The sequence below is a fragment of the Camarhynchus parvulus genome, chromosome 26, assembly GCF_901933205.1.
Source record: "Camarhynchus parvulus chromosome 26, STF_HiC, whole genome shotgun sequence".
Lineage (NCBI taxonomy): Eukaryota > Metazoa > Chordata > Aves > Passeriformes > Thraupidae > Camarhynchus > Camarhynchus parvulus.
The window spans coordinates 4,469,914-4,491,103 of NC_044596.1; the positions used below are offsets into that span (position 1 = coordinate 4,469,914).

The 21,190-nt window shown below is 53.4% G+C and overlaps 2 protein-coding genes across 10 annotated transcripts; one reads left to right on the forward strand and one right to left on the reverse strand.

Moving 5' to 3' along the window:
• Positions 1-525: 525 nt before the first annotated feature.
• On the reverse strand, positions 526-5,995 carry FANCE (FA complementation group E). 8 transcript variants are annotated; one of them, XM_030965946.1, is made up of 11 exons: positions 5,378-5,995; positions 4,276-4,876; positions 4,147-4,191; positions 3,803-3,862; positions 3,580-3,723; positions 3,378-3,501; positions 2,825-2,900; positions 2,603-2,669; positions 2,381-2,506; positions 2,180-2,274; positions 526-2,027 (listed from the first exon to the last, which is right to left on the reverse strand). In XM_030965946.1, exons 1-11 carry the CDS (start codon positions 5,599-5,601, stop codon positions 2,024-2,026), a joined length of 1,566 nt encoding a protein of 521 aa, XP_030821806.1. In that variant the 5' UTR covers positions 5,602-5,995; the 3' UTR covers positions 526-2,023. The 8 variants fall into 8 exon arrangements, 6 of the variants coding, with proteins under 6 accessions (XP_030821806.1, XP_030821802.1, XP_030821801.1 ...); XM_030965942.1 differs by having other exon boundaries at positions 2,381-2,669; positions 3,378-3,723; XM_030965941.1 differs by having other exon boundaries at positions 2,381-2,669; positions 4,147-4,876.
• Positions 5,996-9,506: 3,511 nt separating this feature from the next.
• On the forward strand, positions 9,507-20,006 carry LOC115913673 (basic salivary proline-rich protein 1-like). Of its 2 annotated transcripts, XM_030965832.1 has the most exons (13): positions 9,507-9,725; positions 11,228-11,302; positions 11,895-12,083; positions 14,085-14,243; positions 14,382-14,458; positions 14,611-14,732; positions 14,824-14,966; positions 15,052-15,150; positions 15,995-16,117; positions 17,858-18,058; positions 18,140-18,298; positions 18,864-18,971; positions 19,537-20,006. In XM_030965832.1, exons 1-13 carry the CDS (start codon positions 9,714-9,716, stop codon positions 19,720-19,722), a joined length of 1,653 nt encoding a protein of 550 aa, XP_030821692.1. In that variant the 5' UTR covers positions 9,507-9,713; the 3' UTR covers positions 19,723-20,006. The 2 variants fall into 2 exon arrangements, with proteins under 2 accessions (XP_030821692.1, XP_030821693.1); XM_030965833.1 differs by lacking the exon at positions 14,611-14,732.
• Positions 20,007-21,190: the final 1,184 nt, after the last annotated feature.

Here is a 21,190-nt window from a genome sequence, read left to right on the forward strand (position 1 = left end):
TTTTGGGAATTTTTTTAGGGAAATTTTGGGATTTTGGGGGATTTTTTTGTATTTTTTTATTTTTGGGAGGATTTTTTAGGTAAATTTTGAGTTGAGATTTGGGGGTTTTTGAGGAAATTTTTGGGATTGTTTTTATTTTTGGGTAAATTTTGTATGGAAATTTTGGGATTTTTTTGAGGATTTTGGGGGAACTTTTTGGTATTGTTTTTTTTTTTGGGGGAAAATTTTTAGGGAAATTTTTTAGGGAAATTTTGGGAATTTTTTTGAGGATTTTGGGGGAATTTTTGGGATTGTTTTTTGGGAAATTTTTCATGAACACTGCCTTACAGCCCTTAGAAATTTTATGGCACTTTACAGCACTTCATTTTACGGCACTTTACGGTTTTTACTTTATCTTGTTTTTTATTTATTTTTAATTAATTTTATTTTTTAATTTTTAAGCTATTTTTATTTAATTATTTAATTTTTATTTTTATTTTTTTTTATTTTTAAAGCTTTTATTTTACTTTATTTGGTGCTGCCCAGACCAGCTCAAGCCGCTGATTGTGGTGCTGTTTGAGGGTCCCCTGGACGAGGGAAGAGATGTGAATCTTGGCTCCACCTTTCAGAAGGCTGATTTATTATTTTATGGTCTCTATTATATTAAAAGAAGCCCTAAGAGTGTCACCTAATGCTTCACAGTTTCCTTCCTCTGGCTGGGATCTGAACATTACTGAGCACACCTGGAGCAGTCACACCTGCATGTTCTAATTCTCCTTCTCCCTTTGTAGATGTTTATGGATTTTTAAATAGCTCCTGGAGTATCCAAAGCTTCAAAACCTCCACTGAAACCCCAGCTCTACCTGCCTGAGTCTCTGTCCCAACCTTCTCTTCCCCGTTCTCAGACCAGGAGGTGCCTGGGTGAGGTTTCCAGTGGGTACTTTCAAGAATACAGGACAGAACTTTGAGCAGAGTCGTGCCACACGAGCACTGTTAGGGCCATGAGCAGTGTCATCATCACCAGAAATGTGTCACACACAGCAGGTCCCTCATGGGCCAGGCAAACAGGAAAGAAAGGTGGATTTAAAGCAAAACACTCAAATTTCCCAGCTAAACTCAGCTGGAATTCAGTTAAATCCTGCTCTCCTGCACCCAGAGATCTGTAAATCCCAGCAGATCAGAGACACAAAGCAGCAGCCCAGCCTGCACCACTGCCTGGCTATGGGGAGGAACAGAGCTCGTGCCTTGGAATGAGCTGAGGTAAAATCAGGATACTGAACTAAATCCAGAATGATCAACTCCATACAGCCTCAAATCAATGTCTGTCCTGGCTCAGGGATGGGTTTGGGGCAGTAAAAACTCAGGAACTGCAAGTTCTCCATGGGCTGTGTCCTGCCTGGCCCCCACAGCCCGGCCACAGCCTTGGGGGGCCAGGTCACCTTGTAGAGTGTGGCAGGAGAACACACAGAAGCACCTGGAAACACATGGATTGTTCATGGGAACACGTGGATTGTTCATGGAACACGTGGATTGTTCATGGGAACACGTGGATTGTTCATGGGAACACGTGAACTGTTCATGGGAACATGTAGATTGTTCATGGGAACACGTGGATTGTTCATGGGAACACATGAACTGTTCATGGAAACACGTGGATTGTTCATGGGAACACGTGAACTGTTCATGGGAACACGTGGATTGTTCATGGGAACACGTGAACTGTTCATGGAAACACAAGGATTGTTCATGGGAACACATGGATTGTTCATGGGAACACGTGAACTGTTCATGGAACACATGGATTGTTCATGGGAACACGTGGATTGTTCAACCAAGACCCCTGTGAGCCCCAGGAGCGAGGGGGGCTGCGATGGCACTGCCCAGCAGGAGCCCCCTCAGCCCAGGTGCTGCCCTGGGCACTCTGTGGGGAGCAGACCCCACTCTCGGGGTCCCACCTGAGCAGGGAGGACGCAGTGAGGGCGGCTGTGGCTGCTGCTGTGCCCTCCACACAAGGAAGCTGCCCCCTCACGATTCCTCTGGGTGATCACCTGAGGAAAGACAAAAATCAGCAAGAGGAAAGTCACTGCCATAGCCAGCTCTGCACAGCTCCGGCACGGCAGGGGTGGCACCTTCTGCTTCCCCGCCCTGGGGCAGCCCGGGGTGCAGGGGCTGCCATGACAGGGACCTGTCCCCAGCTCACCTGGCCCCTTCCAGCACAGCCTGCAGGGATTTCTTCAGCGCCGCAGTGCTCCGGTCCAGGACAGCAGCCAGGCTGCTCCTGTGAGCTGGGCTGACCTGCGGTGGAGGCAGCACCAGCTCAGGGCCCTGCCCTGCCAGGAGCCCAGCTGGGAGCTCTGGGCTGGGCCCCAGGAGCTGCAGGAGCAGCCCTGGCTGGGCTCACCTGGCTCTGGTACGCCGTGAGCACGGCCGTCACCAGCCTGGCGAAGTTCAGCGACGTGGCAAAGGCTGGAGCCTGCTGGCACAGAGTGAGCACCAGCAGATCCAGGAGCTCAGGGGGCAGCACCTCCTGGAAAAGGCCCAGGGGCAGCCAAGGAGGGTGGGTCCTTGCTCCAGCACTGCTGGAGTCACCAAGGACACCCGTGGGACAAGGTGGGCTCCTCACCTGCCGCCCCAGCACGGCCTGCAGCACTGGCAGGAGCTTCTCTGACAAAGGCACCTCCAGGACTTGGCTGCAAGGACAGTGAAGAGGGAAGGGGCTGCTCTGAGGCCTGGCTGGTGCCCCCAGATGGCTGGAGCCAGCTGGAGCCATCCGGGCAGGCTGGACAGTGAGGCCAAAGCAGAGCTGCCAGCCCTGTGAGCCCTCACCAGCCCTGTGAGCCCTCACCTCAGCACCAGCTGCACAGAGTGGGGCTCCAGGCACTCCTCCACCAGCTCACACAGCAGCTTGGTCTGCTCAGCACCTGCAAAGCAGCAGAAAAGAGCCTCCAGGGGCTGCCAAATCCATGGGGATGTGCCTGGCCCTTCCTGGCACCTCTTCACAGGAGTATGTCCCAGTCAGGACAGACAGAAACCATCCAGTGCCTCCTCCTACTGCTGAGGATAATCCTGCTTCCCTTGCCCAGCTGCAGGAAGGGTTTAAACAGCTCCAGTCTCTGGGAAAAGGGGACACTGTGGCAGGGGTTCACTCCTCACAGCAGCACAGCCACCCTGGGGCAGCTCTGAGCATTAGGAGCCCTCCAATCATAGGAACTGTCCTTTGGGAAAAAATAAGCCAGAAGCCAGCCTAGCCAGCCCTCCCCTCCATCTGTAAACCCATCTCCCATCCCAACCCCAAGTGTTCACCTGGCCAGGAAAAAACCAAGCCCAGGCCTCCATGGTTCCTAACAAGTGACAAATGCCACCCAGAAACAGCCACGGCTCCCAGCAGCCCTGCACACCTTCCCCTGGCCCCTGCAGCACTGCAGCCACCAGCACACGGCACAGGGGATGGGAATACTTGGAGCAAAACGAAGTCAGGGCAGCCATGAGGTGTCGGGAAGGCGGCTGGGTCAGGGCCAGCACCTGGGGACACAAAGGCAGGAGCTGGGGACAGCGGAGAGGGGAACGGGGAGCAGGAATCTCCACTGCCATGGCACGTACCCGCCTGAGGAAGAGCTGCTGTGCCAGGATGGCTGCGCTGGTGTGGCTGAGGGCCGGGCTCAGAGGCAGCAGCCAGCTGCAGAAACGCCCCAGGGAGGGCTCGGGGCACGTGGAGAGCTGCAGGAAGGAGCACAGCCCCTCGAGCTGGGGTGGCACAGGGCACGGGGCATTAGGGACAGCAGCAGGGCCCTGCAGCAGCTGCAGCAGGGCTGCTGGGGCTCACCTGGCTGGGCGTGCAGGAGTTCAGGATGCTCAGCTTGGAGGGGGGGTGCAGCTCCGGGTGCTGGAGAGAAACACTGTCCTGAGTAAAGCACCAAATAAACCAAAACACAAAATACAGCTCCAGGGCTTCTCCCTTCCCCTGTGTCTGTCAGCACTGAGCCCACAGGCAGCCCCTCACACCGGCAAGGTGCAGGCAGGCGTTGGTATCCCGAGCCCAGAGCAGGTGCCAACAGGGCTTTTCATCCCCATCTGTGAAATCCAGCTCCTTTTGCACCCCTCCTGAGGCCCTGGCACCAGCCTGTTTAGAGCATCAGCTCCAGGAGAGGGACAGAAGCAACCACTTACACTGGACTCCTGCAGCAGCAGCATCTTCAGCCCCTGCCCATGCACCTGAGGGAAATGAGATGAAGGAATGGGAATCAGGCTGTAAAGGCTCCCTGGGGCTGCAAGGGGACAGCAAACCCTACCCAGTACCTGGACAAAGGATTGGACCTCTGCTGCCAGCTCTGTCTGGGAAATCCTCCTGGGCTCCCCAGCTGCATCCTGCTGGGAGCTGTCCTGAGCAGCCTTCTCTGTGCTCTGAGCACGTGTGTCCCCTGGAGGCTCCTCAGGCACCTCCTCTTCCACCTCTGCCACATCTCCACATTCCTGGGGCTCACATGCCACCTCCTCCTTCCCCTCTCTGTCACTGCCCAACTCCAGGCTCTCCCCTGACACTTCCTTACGCTTCCCACCTCGAGGCACAGACTCAGGGGCACCAGCCTGCTTGCTGAAGCACCAGCTCAGTTTTCTTTGTCCCTCTGGTTTCTTCTGGGCAATTTTCTGGCACAGGCCCCTAAGCTGCTGCTGGCACGCAGCAGACAGGGCAGTGGGACGTGGGGAGCTCTCCTCTGCCCGTGGTCCCTGCTGGAGCAGATCCCCCAGTGCCTGCACCCAGGGATCCACGCGGGAATCCTGCTGCAAGGCCTGGAGCAGCTGGCGAAGGCAGTCCCGTGGCACTGCATCCTGCACCACCAGGAGCAGGGAGAAGAGGTTCCTCTGGCACAGAACGGGCAGCAGCAGCAGCCGCGGCTTGCTGGAAAAGGAGAGGTGAGTGGTCAGAGCAAATGCCCTGTCCTGAACCCAACCCACCCCGTGGAGCAGAGTCCCACAGCAGCAGAGTGCCACAGCACCTGATGCCTTCACCAGCTTCTGCAGACACGAGCTGGGACACCAGTGGGTCACTGCTATGATCCCAGCTTCATGTATGGGCCAGTGCACCGGGGGAAGTGGATTTTTACAAAGATTGAGGGCCATTGATTGTTTCTGTGGATTTTTAGGAAGACTGAGGGCCATTGCTTGTTTCTGTGGATTTTTACGAACATTGAGGGCCACTGGTTGTTTCTGTATGCAGATATGAGGATGATGAGAATGCATAGGGTGAATGATCCTAAGCAGGCTTTGATTAGGCTGGAATGGAGGGTAGTGGCAGTTTGGGTTGCTATTAGTTGTAGGTTGTGCACCTGACACCCAAAATTGTGCACTGACACCCAAAACTCCTGCAAAACACCGAGTTTTAGAAACGTATCCAACTCACACGGCCAGGGCGTCCTGTGGGCCCTCCAGCGAGGGCTCCTCGGCGCACAGGGCTGCGCTGAGAGCCGGCCAGGGGAACGGCAGCCCCGGTCCCTGCTGGGGCCGGCCCCGCTGCAGCGCCCGCAGCGCGGCCGTGGCCCCCGCGGGGCCGGAGCTCAGGGCGTGCAGCAGGAGGCGGCACGGCCGGGGACAGCGCTGCAGCCAGGGCCGGCACCGCGGCTCCATCGCTGCGGCCGGGGCTGCACAGCCGCCTGCGGGACACGGGGACACACATGGGGACAGCCGGACGCGGTCACACCGGCGAGAAGCGGACACGGGGCCCACTCGGGAGGCACGGAACGATCAGAACCCGCCAGTCTATGCTCGGCGCCCACCCCGGCATCAACCTGGGCGGCTGCCTTTACCCGCCCCGCCCAGCCGAGGATGCGGGAGAGCACCGGGAGTCCCTCCGTGCCCTCCATCGCCCCTTGGCTGGCAGCCCCGCGCCCCCAGCCCAACGCCGGGGCGCTGCCGGTGCGGCTCCCCCGGCCCCGAGCACCGCCCCGGTCAGCGCCGTGCCCCGGGGGCAGTCCCGGGCGGGCACACTCGGGGCTGTCCCCGCACACTCCGGGCTGTCCCCGCACACAGGGCTGTCCCCACACACACCCCGGCGTCCCGCACACTCGGCTGCCACACTCGCACACCCCGGGCCGTTCCCGCACACTCACCCCGGGCTGTCCCCGCACACCGGTTCACCCCCTCCCCGCACACTTTACACCCGGCTCCCCACACATACACCCCGGGCCTCCCGCACACTCACCCGGGGCTGTCCCCGCACACTCGGGGCTGTCCCCGCACACCCGGGCTGTCCCCGCACACTCCGGGGCTGTCCCCGCACACCACACTCGGGGCTGTCCCCGCACACTCGGGGCTGTCCCCGCACACACCCGGGGCTGTCCCCGCACACTCACCCCGGGCTGTCCCCGCACACTCACCCGCCGCTGCTCTCCCCCCCCACGCCGCGCTCCTCCCGCGGCACGCGGGCCCCAAGGCGCCGCTTCCGGCCCCGCCCCGGGAAACGGAAACGGAGCGCGCGCAAACGAGCTCATGATGCAAATACCTCTGAAATTCCAACCCAAACACCGCCTTCCTTCCCCCCCGAGGGTGGGTCCCGCAGCCCACGGGTCACAGGCGCCCGAAGCGTAGCGTTACGCAACCCGTTTTATTTGGTTATTCCCGGATTTGGCTAAAAGAGTTTAAAACAGTGCCCCCCTGCTGCCCGGTCCCCCCCGTGGATGTCAGACCCCCCTGCTGCCTGCCAGCCCCCAGCCCACCCCACCCGTGGGTCTGCCACGGGTGCAGAGCGGGCACCAGGGCAAGGGCAGGGGAGCTGTGCCCTGAGTCTCCCCCGGTGCACCCATTGTTATAAACGAGAGACTCGTTTAATCAAAATTAATCACAATTTATTGATTAACAAGCATGGGTTGGAAGCAAGCAGCGCTGGGCGGGGGAGTCTGCGCTCTGCCAACTGCCGCGCCCAGTCCCTAGATTCGTCCCCTTTTATCTTGTAGTACTTCCGCGTTGCGTTAGTCTATCTGCGCAGTCACGTCCTGTTGCTAGGTGGTCGTACTCTGCCTCCCGGTGGTCGATTGATGAAGGCCGAACATCTTCCTCACTGTCAACTTTTGACCTGGGGATTGCTTAAGCATAAGCTAGTTATACAACCAATCAGGTTATGTTCCATTGCGGTTAATGTGTTTATCTTTTGCGGTTACATGCAACTGTATGATTAGCCAAGCGGGTGGAACTAAGCAAGCATATCTGCCTTACTCATACATATACCTCCTGGAACACTTTATTCGAACAAAAAGGTCACCCCTCCCTTACACCCATCAAGGCCAGACACACTGCTTCCCCATCCCACCCCATCCCTGCAGCACCCCCGCGGCTGCAGACACCCCAAAACAATGGCAGGAGTCAAAGCAGCACCCAGGCCCAGCGTGGTCCCCACGGCTCAGTCGGAATCGCTGAAGTCGATGAGAAGCATCTCGTGGCCATAAATCGAGTGGGGAAATTCTGTCTCCAGCATGGCCAGGGTGAGGGCCCACTCGAGCACGCAGAGCTCCTCATCCTCCTCGTCAGAGCTCTCGTCAGAGGAAGAAGGGATGAACACCTGCAGCAGAGGAGGGAGGATGAGGCACACTCCCAGTGCCCAGCCCAGCCTCGGGATGTGCCACCCCCCTTACCGCGGGCATCCTCAGCTGGCGCTGTCTGTGCCGCCGCAGCCAGCTGGCAGGCAGCTCGTGCAGGTAGATGCACTCTGATCTGAACGGGCAGTGGCCACGCAGGAAGAATTTGCACCTGATTTTCCTGTGGGATGCCAAGCATAGCATCCATCCATCCATCCATCCATCCATCCATCCATCCATCCATCCATCCATCCATCCATCCATCCGTCCGTCCGTCCATCCATCTGTCCATCCATCCATCCATCCATCCATCCATCCATCCTGCAGCCTCGTCTGTCCCTGCTGCTGGATCCTCTCCCCAAATCCCACTAATTGATCCACCCAAATTGATTTATGGCAATTAGTGACCCTCATTAAGGGACCAGCTGGAGATCCAGGCGTTATCCCCCCCCCCCACCCCAGCAGGAGCAGCCAGATCCCCTGGGCTGCCCTGGCCCCACACCCTGTTTGGGGTTTTGGAAGGGTTTAACCCCATCCTAATAAATAACTGAGGAAGTAAAGCATGGAAGAAGGCCTTTGAACCTAACCTTTATAAGTCTTAAGTTGATTTAGGATAATTTGAATTAAAGCTTTAAAGATGTTGCTTTTTGACAGGAACTTTCTGCTTGTAGCTAAGCCTTAAAGAGTTTCACAATATGAACCTTTTGAAGTATAATTTTAGAATTTTGCTTGTAGTAAGGATCTCTGAAACTATAGCTTTGGAATATATAAAAAGGAAACGTGCTTATCTCACGCCTTAACAAAACAGCAAAAAGCAGCTTGAGAAAGGAAGATGAACATCGACTCAAGGGTTAATAGTTTCGACCAAGGGAAGCTGGACATCACTGTTATGAGATTTATAGTCCTTGCAATCAAAAGGTGGATCCACATCTGGAATGTGGACCTCACCAGCTGGGATACTCCTTCCTTCTTTAGGAAACCGTACCTCAACATATGGGATACTCCTTTTTGGGATACATCCTGAGAAAAACTAAATCACAATAGTGCATAGAATTGTGACGTTAAAATTGAGAATAGAAACTGCTGATGAGTAAAAATTAAGAATAGAAACTGCTGATGAGTAAAACATGGGAATAGAAACTTTGAAACTGTAGCATTAGAATATATATATTATATTACATATTCTATATAACATATATAGAATATATATAGAATATCTATTTTATATTCTAGATAATATATAATCTATATATTGTATATGTTATATATATACTATATATTATATATACTATATATAATATATGCTCTATATATTATATGTTCTATATAATATATATTCTACATATTATATATAATATGTATATATTATATATTATATATTATATATTATATAGAATATATGTATTCTATATAATATATATTCTATATGTATTATATAGATTATATTATATATATTCTTTATATTATGTATAATATATACAATATATAATATATAATATATATGATATAATATATAATATATATGATATATAATATATATGATATATAATATATATAATATATATAATATATATTATATATATAATATATTATATAGAAACTGCTGAGAAAGCTGATGAGTACCCCTATAAATACCTGTAAGCCTCAACTATCGGTGTGGAGGGAAAACTTCCCCCACTGCACCCAGCGCTGTATTGCTCATACTTTATTAATCAATAAATGGATTGCTGATTTATGAATTAATAAACTGATTGCTGCTTGAATATTCGCCTAGCCAAGCTTCTAATTCATAACGCCTCCCACGTTCCTGGAAGGCCAGGCCGTGTGCGCGCAGCAATCCGCATGGCCGGCCCGACCAGTTCAGGCCAGTTCAGACCAGTTCCTTATCAGCGGCTGCCGGGGATGTTCCGGGGCACGGGAAGGTGATAAATAAACAAATCCTCCGGGGGCAGGGCGGGATGGCCGCGCCTGGAACCAGCCCCGCGGGCCCTGGAGCGCCGTTCCCAGCGGGAATGCCGGGGGATAGGGGGGAGGAGAGCCTGGAGGCGCCGGGCGGGCTCGGGAGGGGATGATTTGGGTGGGCAGCTGCTTTGGGAGACCCCCCTGCAGTGCCAGGAGGTGACGGACGGACAAACGGACACGCCGGGAGGTGACAGCAGCTCCCCCGGCATGGCAGCAAAGGTGGGTGCCATGGTGCCCCGTCCTGCCAGGGCTCTCCCAACCCTCCCACCCTTCCCTGTTCCCTCCTCGGTTCTGCTCCAGCCCCCGGAATGGGGGGGTCCCGCTCCCCGAAATGTCCCGGGACAAGTTTGGGAGCAGCGCGGGCACCGAGCGGTTGGTGCTGGAGCTGGGGGGTGGCGGGAGCTGGGGGGGTTCCTGCCCTGAAGGGACCCCGGGATCCCCTTTTCCATGGATATTTCATACCCCGGGATCCCCTCTCCATGGATATTCCACACTCTGGGGGTGCAGGGACTCCAGGATCGATCCCCTCCTCCATGGATATTCCATGCCCCAGGATCCCCTCTTCCATGGATATTCCAAAATCTGGGCGTGCAGGGACTCCAGGATCCCCTTGTCCATGGATATTCCACACTCTGGGGGTGCAGGGACCCCTCTTCCATGGATACTCCCTGCCCTGGGGCTGCAGTTTGCGGGTCTTTGCTCCCACCCCGCCGGCAGATCCGAGATTCCCGGAGGAATTCGGATCCCCGGGGGGATATGGGGAAAGCGGCGCTGCCCGGGCTCTGCTCGGGGGCGGAATCGGCGCCGGGAGCGGGATGGGAAGAGGAAGGGAAACTCTCGGGGGTGGGACGGGAGGGACGGAGAGCTCGGGGAGAGTTCCAGGAGGGCTCCGGGAGGGCTCCTCAGGAGGGATCGGCTCCCGTCAGGTATTGGTGGGGAACGAGACCGGGGTGCGGGGCGGGAGGGTTGGGGTGGGGGGTGCAGGGGGGTGCAGGGGTTCAGGATTGGGGTGCGGGGTGCAGGATTGAGGTGCAGGGTTGGGGTGTAATTGCAAAATCAGAGGTTTGGGGTGCCGGGTGCAGGTAGAGGGGCGCAGGATTGGGATGCAGGGAAGGATTTGGATTCAGGATTGAGATGCAGGATTGGGATTCAGGATTGGGGTGCAGAGGTGCAAGACTGGGATTCAGGGATTCAGGATTGGGGTGCAGGGATTCAGGATTGGGATTCAGAGATTCGGGATTGGGGTGCAGGGATTCAGGATTGGGATTCAAGGATTCGGGATTGGGGTGCAGGGAAGGATTGGGATTTAGGGATTCAGGATTGGGATGCAGGGCTCTCCAACCCCTCCATGCTCCAGTGCTGACACCCCTCAATTTAAGGACCAAAATGGGGTTTCAGGCTGGCGGGGGGCTCACCCAAGCCCCCGTGTCCCAACCCGGATCCCTTGGGGACATCACGGGCTGACCCGCGGGGTTGGCAGGGACACGTGGCGGGGACAAACACAGCCTCGGGCAGGCAGAGGGGGTGCCAAGGCACTGCCAGCCCCGTGTCACCCCCAGGGGACAGCGAGCGGGTCTGGGTGTCCCCAGCTCCGCCGTGTCCATGCCGGTGGCACTGGAGCTGTCGCAGCGCTCCGGGCTGGCAGCAGCACGGGTGGCACCCGTCCCCAAGGCGGCAGTGACGTCCCTGGGGGACGTGCTGAGCCGGCCTCTCCCTCCCAGCGGATCCCGCAGCTCGTGGGGCCCTCGGGAAGGATGTTCCACCCGCCGGGCTGCAGGAGGAACTTCCCCAGGGAGGTACGTGCGGCTGGGATGGATCTCCTGGGGCTTTCCTGGAGCTTTCCTGGGAAAGCTCTCTTGGGGCTCTCTTGGGGCTCTTCTGGGGCTTTCCTGGGTTGGGGCTCTCCCGGAGCTCTCCTGGAGCTCTCCAGGGTTGGGGCTCTCCTGGGGCTCCTCTGGAGCTCTCCTGGGACTCTCCTGGAGCTCTCCTGGGACTCTCCTGGAGCTCTCCTGGGACTCCCCTGGAGCTCTCCTGGGACTCTCCTGGAGCTCTCTTGGGACTCTCCTGGAGCTCTCCTGGGACTCTCCTGGAACTCTCTTGGGACTCTCCTGGAGCTCTCCTGGGACTCCCCTGGAGCTCTCCTGGGACTCTCCTGGAGCTCTCCTGGGGCTGTCCTGGGTCGGGGCTCCCCTGGGTTGGGGTGGGAGCCCAGCATTGCCCCGGGGCCACCCTGGGTACCCGCTACCCCATCTCCACCCCTGGAGATGCTGAGGAGCAGGATGGGGAGGAACCCTGGATCATCTGGGCTCTCCCAGGGCAGCCGGGCAGGCTCCTGGCTCCCCATCCCTGCCTGCTCCTGGGGCTCTCACAGCTCTGATCTCTCCACAGCCCGCCCCGTGGTGGGATGGACCATGGCCATGTCCCCCTGATGGCCCTGAGGACACCTGGGATGAACCACCCTGGGATGAACCACCCTGGGATGAACCACCCTGGGATGAACCACCCTGGGACAGGCCAGCCTGGGATGGGCCAGCCTGGGAGCAGCAGCCCAGGAGATGCCAGCGCAGGAGGCGCCCGGTAAGGGACAGGGCTGGGGGGAGATGTCGCAGGGATGGTCAGAGTTTGTCAGGGAGACCCTCCCAAGCCACAGCAAGCAGCCCCTGGCTCACCAAACCCCATCCCCAAAACCAATCTGGACATGTCTGCATCCACTCGTGGTCCCCCAGGCACAGACCGGAGTCTGAGGCTTTCTAAATTCCCAAAAAGGAGTCTGGGAATGTCAGGATCCAGCAGTTTGTGGCTTTCTAAATTCCCAAAAAGGAGTCTGGGAATGTCAGGATCCAGCAGTCTGTCTCTAAAGGATTTCACAGCTTCACCCCCCACCCCAAGATTAAGAATGGCAAAATAAATATATTTACATAGGTATATGTAATATACCTATGTAAATATATTTATATATATGCATTTATATATATACCTGTATATAAAAATATATTTATATATATACCTATATAAAAATATATACCTATATATAAAAATATATCTACACCTATATATAAAAATATATATACCTATATATAAAAATATATTTTTATATATACCTATATATAAAACTGTATTTATACATATATACCTATATATAAAAATATATTTTTATATATACCTATATATAAAAATGTATTTATACATATATACCTATATAAAATATATTTATCTATATACCTATATATAAAAATGTATATATATATATATACCTGTATATAAAAATAAATAATTTATTTATTTCCATGGGTGGCCAGGATCTCCTCCAATTATCTACCGTGCAGTTATGAATGAGGTCCTACATGTGTAATTTATTAAACCAAAAATTAGAACTCAGCAGCAGTTTTAACTGAGCAGCAATCTTATATAAAAAGAATACAATCGAGTAAGCATGTACAGAGTAAATTTGGCAGTGTTTTCAAGGCTGATTCCTTAATTATGCCAAGGCCTATTCTATTTTGGGATGTTACTTATCTCAGACTACATCCTGTATCCTATTTTCTCATGAACATCTGAAAACATCTGTTTTGTGGCACTAATTACATATCCGTTTCCTCTATTAGTTTTTAACAAATATGTTCTAAAATATCAATATATTTACAATTACATTTATATTATATGTATGTACATTATGTATTATATAATATATAATATTACAATATATATTATATATAATATAGTATATATTATAGATATAATATTATATAACATTATATATTATATATATTTATATTATATATTTATAATATATAATATTATATATATTTACAAATACAATATATTTACAATTGTTAGCACGAATCACATTCATTTATCACAATGGTTACACCAGGGCACTGCTGGTTACACCCTGGACACAGGGAGGGGGAGCAGCAAGAAATCCCAAAATCCCAGTGGGCTCATGGGGAAAAAATCCCCAAAATCCCAGTGGGTTCATGGGGAAAAAATCCAAAAAATCCCAGTGGGCTCATGGGGAAAAAATCCCAAAATTCCAGTGGGCTCATGGGAAAAAAAATTCCAAAATCCCAGTGGGTTCATGGGGAAAAAATCCAAAAAATCCCAGTGGGCTCATGGGAAAAAGATCCCAAAATTCCTAGTGGGTTCATGGGAAAAAAATCCCAAAAATCTCAGTGGCCTCATGGAAGAAAATCCCCAACATCCCAGTGGGCTCATGGCAAAAAGTCCCCCAAGATCTCAGTGGGCTCATGGAAGAAAATCCCAAAACTCCCAGTAGGCTCATGGGGAAAAAATCCCAAAATTCCTAGTAAGCTCATGGGAAAAAAATCTCCAAATTCCCAGTGGGCTCATGGGGAAAAAAATCCCAAAAATCCCAGTGGGTTCATGGGGAAAAAATCCCAGAAATCACAGTGGGCTCATGGGAAAAAGATCCCCAAGATCTCAGTGGGCTCATGGAAGAAAATCCCAAAATCCCAGTGGGTTCATGGGGGAAAAATCCCAAAATCCCAGCGGGTTCATGGGGAAAAAAATCCCAAAATCCCAATGGCTGTGTCCTCACCATGGCCCTTCCCTTTGCAGCCCAGCCCCAGAGCCTTCCCTGGCACTGGGGACGTCCGGTGGCACGAGGAGGAGGAGGACAGGAGGTGGGCACCCCCCGAGTGCCCCGCGCCACCCCCGTGGGATGACAGAGCAGCCGTGGCAGGAGCTGAGGATGGCTTTGGGGAGTGCTGGTACCTGGTGAGGGGTGCTGGCCTGCCCACGGTGGCAGCCACAGGGGCTGAAATGGGGCGGGGGCCGCTCACTGCCCGGTGACAAGGACAGTGTGTGCGCACCCTCTGGCCTGTCCCGTGCCCTAAATCCAGCTCATCCCTGCAGGATCCACCTCCCGACCCCTGGCCTGAGTACCCCGAGGAGGAGCAGCCCCAGCCCTGGCCCCGCTCCGGCCCTGCAGGGTGGGTGACAATGAGTGACACCAGCGCCGCTGGGAGCTTTCCCTGCCTATTGCCATTGCACAGAGACCCCTCCCAAGCCAACCTCTCCCCACCCTGGGGCCGGCTGGAGGAATCCCTGAAGAAATCCAGGGAAATTCCTGAAATTCCTGTAGGAACCCAGGGAATTACCACCAACACCGCCGGCCCTGGAGCCACCGCCCGGCCGGGAGACGACGGAGCCACCCCCGGCACCTGCTCCTGGTGCCCCGGGCGTGGTGTCCCCGACCCTCCCGAGGTCTGTGCTGCCCCCGTGCCAGCTCCTCGCTGCTCTCCATCCTCTCCCGGGCCAGGCTGAGGAGTTTCTGCTGCTGTTTCCCACCCTGCAGGGCACAAGCCACGCTCCAAGCCCTCCTGTCCTGCCCCCTCCAGCAGGAGCCAGCCCAGGGCCAGGAAGGAGCCGCAGCCCCCGGAGCCTGCCCAGCCCCCTGCTCCTCCCCCAGGAGCTGCAGAGAGGCAGGAACAGCCGCAGGTGAGGGGTTTTACCTGTCCCCACCCTGTCCCACAGCAGGGCTGTGCTCACCCCGAGCCTGGCACGCTGTCCTGCTTCCCTCCAGGATGTGCCAGTGGGGACTGGGAATGTTCTGGAGCCCCCCAGTCCGGCCAGGAGCCCTCTGGAGAGCCCAGCTGCTGATCCTGGTGCTGCAGAGCTGCAGGTGGGAGATTCCCCCTGTCCCAGGGGTGCCCCCAGCTCTGGAGATGCCTGGCTCGGGTCTCCTTGGCTGCTGGGACATCTACCTCCTCTCTGGTCCAGCCTTTCCCCTCTCCACATCGCTTTTTTTTGCCAGGCATGGAGTTTTTCCAGGCTTTTCTCCGTGGTTTCCTGTGGGTTTTAGTGCCTTGTCCATGCCATCCCATCCCATGGATCCCATCCCATCCCATGGATCCCATCCCAAGGATCTCATCCCATCCCATCCCATGGATCCCATCCCATCCCATGGATCCCATCCCATGGATCCCATCCCATCCCATCCCATCCCATCCCATCCCATCCCATGGATCCCATCCCATGGATCCCATCCCATCCCATCCCATTCCCATCCCATCCCATGAATCCCATCCCATCCCATGGATCCCATCCCATCCCATGGATCCCATCCCGTGGATCCCATCCCATCCCATCCCATCCCATGGATCCCATCCCATCCCATCCCATGAATTCCATCCCATCCCATCCCATCCCATCCCATGGATCCCATCCCATCCCATGAATTCCATCCCATCCCATGGATCCCATCCCATCCCATGGATCCCATCCCGTGGATCCCATCCCATCCCATCCCATGGATCCCATCCCATCCCATCCCATGGATCCCATCCCATCCCATCCCATGGATCCCATCCCATCCCATCCCATCCCATCCCATGAATTCCATCCCATCCCATGGATCCCATCCCATCCCATGGATCCCATCCCATCCCATCCCATCCCATCCCATGAATTCCATCCCATCCCATGGATCCCATGCCATCCCACCCCACATCATTTCCTGTCCCCAGGTGGAGCTGGGAGCTGGGCAGAGCCCTGTGGGCAGCCAGGATCAGGATCCCTGTGCTCCAGGAACAGATCCAGCCCCTCCAGAGGAGACCTCCAGGAATCCTGAGATCCAGGAGCACCTTGAGGTATGGGACTGCTGGGGAGGGGCACAGGATCAGCTCCAGGCTCCCCAAACCCTCCCCACCAGCAGCACACAGCTTCCCCTGGGGATGGTTTCTATTTTTTCTAATTTTTTTATTTTTCTATTTTTTTCTATTCTTTCTTTCTATATTTTTCTCTTCTTTTTCCTATTTTTCTATTATTTTTTCTATTATTTTTTCTATTTTTTCTTTTTTCTATTTTTCCTATTTTTCCTATTATTTTTCTATTTTTTCTATTTTTTTTTCTATTTTTCCTAATTTTTCTATTATTTTTTCTATTTTTTCTATAATTTTTTCTATTTTTTCTATTCCCACCCTAAAGCAGAGCCTGCAGGGAGGCACAACCCCCTTCCCAAACCCTCTTGTCCCCTCTCTGTGGACTCCACAATGCCTCTGCACAGTGTGAGGAACTAATCCCACTCTGAAATTTAAGAGTTTAATTAGAAATAATAAATATTTATTTCTTATCAATATTATTTATATTATTTATTTATTAGGATATGATTTAAGTATTTCTTTATTGTTATTTATTATTTATTTACTTATTAAATAAGTATTTATTTATAAATAAATATTTATAGTATAAATAAATAAATATTCATAGTATAAATAAATAAATATTTCTAGTATAAATTTATCAATAAATACTTATTTATAAATAAGTATTATTTATTATTTATTAAGTATTTAATTATTTATATATAAATAAGTATTAATTTGTGTATATAGTATGTATAGTATATGTTTGTAGTATATATTTGTATATATTTGCATATATAGTATAAATAAATAAATATTTCTAGTATAAATTTATAAATAAATATTTATTTATAAATAAGTATTATTTATTATTTATTAAATAAGTATTTAATTTTTTATTTATAAATAAGTATTAATTTGTATATATAGTATATATTTGTAGTATATATTTGTATATATTTGCATATATAGTATATATAGTATATATAGTATAAATAAACAAATATTTCTAGTATAAATTTATAAATAAATGCTTATTTATAAATAAGTATTATTTCTTATTTATTAAATAAGTATTTAATTATTTATTTATAAATAAGTATTAATTTGTATATATAATATATATAGTATATATAGTATATATTTGCATATATAGTATATATAGTATATATAGTATAAATAAATATTTCTAGTATAAATTTATAAATAAATGCTTATTTATAAATAAGTATTATTTCTTATTTATTAAATAAGTAATTATTTATTTATAAATAGGTATTTCTTTATTATTTATAAATAAATAAATAAGTATTTATTTATGAAATAATAAAGCAGAAGTGGCAGTGCTGGGTGCCAGAGGCACACACACACTTTTCAGTCCTTTGTGCTGCTCCAATTTCAGGACTTCTTCAAATTTCTTGGCACATTCTTGGGGCAAGTTTGCCACAGCTCCACCCTGGGTTGCTGCAGGGTCTGAGGGTCCATCCAGGCACCCCAGGGTGGTCTCCTGATGCCACTTTAGACCTGGCATTCTCTTTTTGTGCTGTTTTGTTCCCTGCTTGTGCTGTCTTGGTTCTTGGTGTTTTGTTATCTCTTGTGCCAGCCTTGCTTTGTGCACATTTTCACTTCCACAGCCCACAAAAGCCGTTACAAATTCGCCTTCTGCCTGAAAGCAGTTACAATTTACAAGCAATTACCATTTATAATAATAATAATTTCCCAGATTTGGCTGTTTGTAACACACAGGTGGGGCCCTGCAGCGTCCCCAAGGCTGGCAGCGGTCACAGGTCACATCCCCAGAGCCCAGCAGCCCCTCCAGACCGTGCCAAGAGGGAAATCCTGGAATCCAGCTGCTCTGGGGAGGCAGGGGCTGAGCTCAGCCCTCATTCCTGGGAACAGCCACCCTGTGGGGCTGGAGAAACTGAGGCAGAAGCTGCCCAGGCTGGGGTGAGTTTGGGGTGTGGGGCAGCTCCCCGTGGGGGACAGCGCTGTCCCCCTGTCCCAGCACAGCCACTCTCTGTCCCTCAGCCTCTGCAGAGCCTTCAGCCTCCTGAAAACCCTCAGCTTCCTCCAGCATCTGCAGCAGAACCCAAAGCTCAGCCCAGCCAAGCTTCTCCTGGTGCCTGCACCCCACCAGAGACCTGCCCGGGGTCCCAGTGCCCACCTGGGGCTGGTGACACCAATCTGGTACGGGGTCTGGGTGTCCCCCAGTGTCCCCCTGGGCTTGGGGACACTGCCACAACCCAGGGGATCCCTGTGGCTGCAGGATCTGGGGTCACGGGGCAGCTTTGTCTGGAGGCACAGCCCGTGTCGGCCCCGGGACAGCAGCCAGGGCAGGAACCCGAGGCTCAGGGCTGCTGGAGTGTGAACAGCCCTGGAATGGAGCTCTGAGGAAGCCGAGGAGAACCCTCCAGAGCAGCTTAATTACTGCTAATGAGGGAGAGAACTTGGGGCAAAGAGGGGGAGTGCGGTGGCACCCGAGGGAGGGGTGACAAAGCAGTGGCTCCTTCCATGGGGTGAGCAGCCCTGGGCTGGTGAGCAGCGCTGGCAGCCCCAGTGTGGCTCATCCCTTTCCCCTCTGAGCTTTGCTTGGGATTTTTTAGTCCTCTCAGGGTTCTCCACCGCTGCTGGCAGCCTGATCCCCCCCTCCGCTGCTGCTGGTTTCCACAGTCGGGTGAAATCTGAGCTGCTTTCACCCTGATTGCGTCCTGCTGCAAAGGGGGATTCACCCTTTGCCTTTTCCACCTGCCAGGCTGTGTGTGCCCAGCAGCAGCTCTGCCCAGAGCTCCCCACGCCATTCCCAGCTGGCATCGACTCCCGCTCTGCTGCTGTCCTCAGAAGGAAGGCAAAGATCGAGCTGGTGAGTCCTGGAGAGCACCTGAGGGTCTGGGAGCAGCCTCGGGATGGGGAATCTCACCTGAGGAGCTTTAGGAGCGATGCTGGGTGGTGAATTTGGTGTTTTGGGGGGCTTGCAGGGGTTTGGATGATGTTTGTGGGCTAAAACAGGGGTGGTTTGGTGCTGGTTTTGGGGTGCTGAGCCCGTGGCCCTGCCCTGTGGGTTTAGGAGCAGCTCCAGGATGGGGGAATCTCACCTGAGGAGCTTTAGGAGCGATGCTGGGTGTGAATTTGGTGTTTGGAGGGCTTGCAGTGGGAGGTGCTGTGGGTTTGCAGGGGTTTGTGGGGTTTGTGGGCTAAAAGCCCGGGTGGTTTGGTGCTGGTTTTGGGGTGCTGAGCCCGTGGCCCTGCCCTGAGGGTCTGGGAGCAGCTCCAGGATGGGAAATCTCACCTGAGGAGCTTTAGGAGCGATGCTGGGTGTGAATTTGGTGTTTGGGGGGCTTGCAGGGGTTTGGATGATGTTTGTGGGCTAAAACAGGGGTGGTTTGGTGCTGGTTTTGGGGTGCTGAGCCCGTGGCCCTGCCCTGCAGTCGTACCAGCAGTTCAGCCTGAGCATCGCCGTGGTGGCCACGATGCTGCTGCACAAGGAGCCCTCGATGGAGGCGGCGCTGGGGGTGGCGCTCAGGGCCAACCTGCGCCAGGGCCGCCTGCAGCACCTGCAGCAGCTGGAGGAGTTCATCGACAGCCTCGACTCCACGGGCTCCCCCAGCCTCTGAGGGCAGCCAGCCCTCCTGCCCTGTGCCAGGGCTGTGGCAGCGCCCTGGGGTGCTCAGGAGGCTGCTGAGCCTGCGGGGTGAGGTGGGAGGTGTTGGCAGCCCCTTGGAGGAGGGAGGGTGAGCAGGATGTGTTTGGTTTTAGCCCTGCCCCACAGCCCTGAGGGCAGCAAAAGTGTTACTAGTTTTACTGCAGGGAGGGCAGCAGTGCCCGTCCTCCTTTGCTGATTGCCAGGAATGTGTCCCCAAACCCCAGCGAGTGGTTTTGGGTTTAAATCTGCAAATAAACTGTGTCCTTTTTGCAGCCCTCGCTGTGCCATTGTTCTGTTCCTGCAAGGGAGGGATCCCACGGTGAAGCCTGGCTGTGGCAGAGGGCACAGATCACCCCTGGGGACCTCCCAGCAGCCCTGGTGACATTGTCACAGTGGGCTGGGAAGGAACAGGGCAGACCCTGAGTTAAGATTCCAGCCAGATTTTACTGGAGATTTGTCACCACCCCTGGTCCCGTGGTGGCAGCAGGGACACGGTGCCACCAGGGATGGAGAGAGGTGGCAGTGGGGCCCTGGTGACAGTGTCACAATGGGCTGGGAAGGAACGGGGCAGACCCTGAGTTCAGATTGCAGCCAGATTTTATTGGAGCTTCGTCCCTGCTCCCCTCCCCATGGTGGCAGCGGGGACATGGTGCCACCAGGGATGGGGAGAGGTGGCAGTGACAGTGTCACAATGGGCTGGGAAGGAACGGGGCAGACCCTGATTTCAGATTTCAGCCAGATTTTATTGGAGCTTCGTCACCTGAGATCAGAGCTGCGCCCCTGGTCCCCTCCCTGTGGTGGCAGCAGGACAGAGTGCCACCAGAGATGGAGAGCAGGGATGGAGATGGGGCCCTGGTGACGGTGTCAGTGTCACAATGGGCTGGGAAGGAACAGGGCAGACCCTGAGTTCAGATTTCAGCCAGATTTTACTGGAGCTTCGTCCCTGCTCCCCTCCCCATGGTGGCAGCGGGGACACGGTGCCACCAGGGCTGGAGAGAGGTGGCAGTGGGGCACAGAGCGGCCCAGGGAAGGATCCCCCGTGTTCCCCAGCAGCGGGGGGATGCAGACAGCTCTCCTTGTCCCCACCTGCCACCTCGTGGGAGGTGCTGGGGGCCGGCCCGGCCCCGCTCCCTTCCTGCTTTACCTGTTCCTGATTGCGGGAGAGGCCGGCAGGAGCGGCAGGCTCGGCTCTGCTCTGCTCCGCTCTGCTCTGCTCCGCTCTGCTCTGCTCTGCTCTGCTCTGCTCCGCTCTGCTCTGCTCGGCTCTGCTCGGCTCTGCTCTGCTCTGCTCTGCTCTGCTCCGCTCTGCTCTGCTCTCTCTGCTCTGCTCTGCTCGGCTCTGCTCTGCTCTGCTCTGCTCTGCTCTGCTCCGCTCTGCTCGGCTCTGCTCTGCTCTGCTCTGCTCTGCTCTGCTCGGCTCCGCTCTGCTCTGCCCTGCC

What these genes read in the sequence shown, in the direction of transcription:
- LOC115913673 (XM_030965832.1), top strand. An exon ending in TTGGGGAGTGCTGGTACCTG is followed by an intron (nt 14,244 to 14,381) that starts GTGAGGGGTGCT and finishes TCATCCCTGCAG; the next exon opens with GATCCACCTCCCGACCCCTG. An exon ending in CAGAAGCTGCCCAGGCTGGG is followed by an intron (nt 18,059 to 18,139) that starts GTGAGTTTGGGG and finishes TCTGTCCCTCAG; the next exon opens with CCTCTGCAGAGCCTTCAGCC.
- FANCE (XM_030965940.1), bottom strand. Translation starts at nt 5,601, where the DNA reads ATGGAGCCGCGGTGCCGGCCCTGGCTGCAGCGCTGTCCCCGGCCGTGC. An exon ending in CCACAGGACGCCCTGGCCGT is followed by an intron (nt 4,877 to 5,377) that starts GTGAGTTGGATA and finishes CTCCTTTTCCAG; the next exon opens with CAAGCCGCGGCTGCTGCTGC. An exon ending in GCTGCAGGGGCCAGGGGAAG is followed by an intron (nt 2,901 to 3,377) that starts GTGTGCAGGGCT and finishes GCTGCTTTGCAG; the next exon opens with GTGCTGAGCAGACCAAGCTG.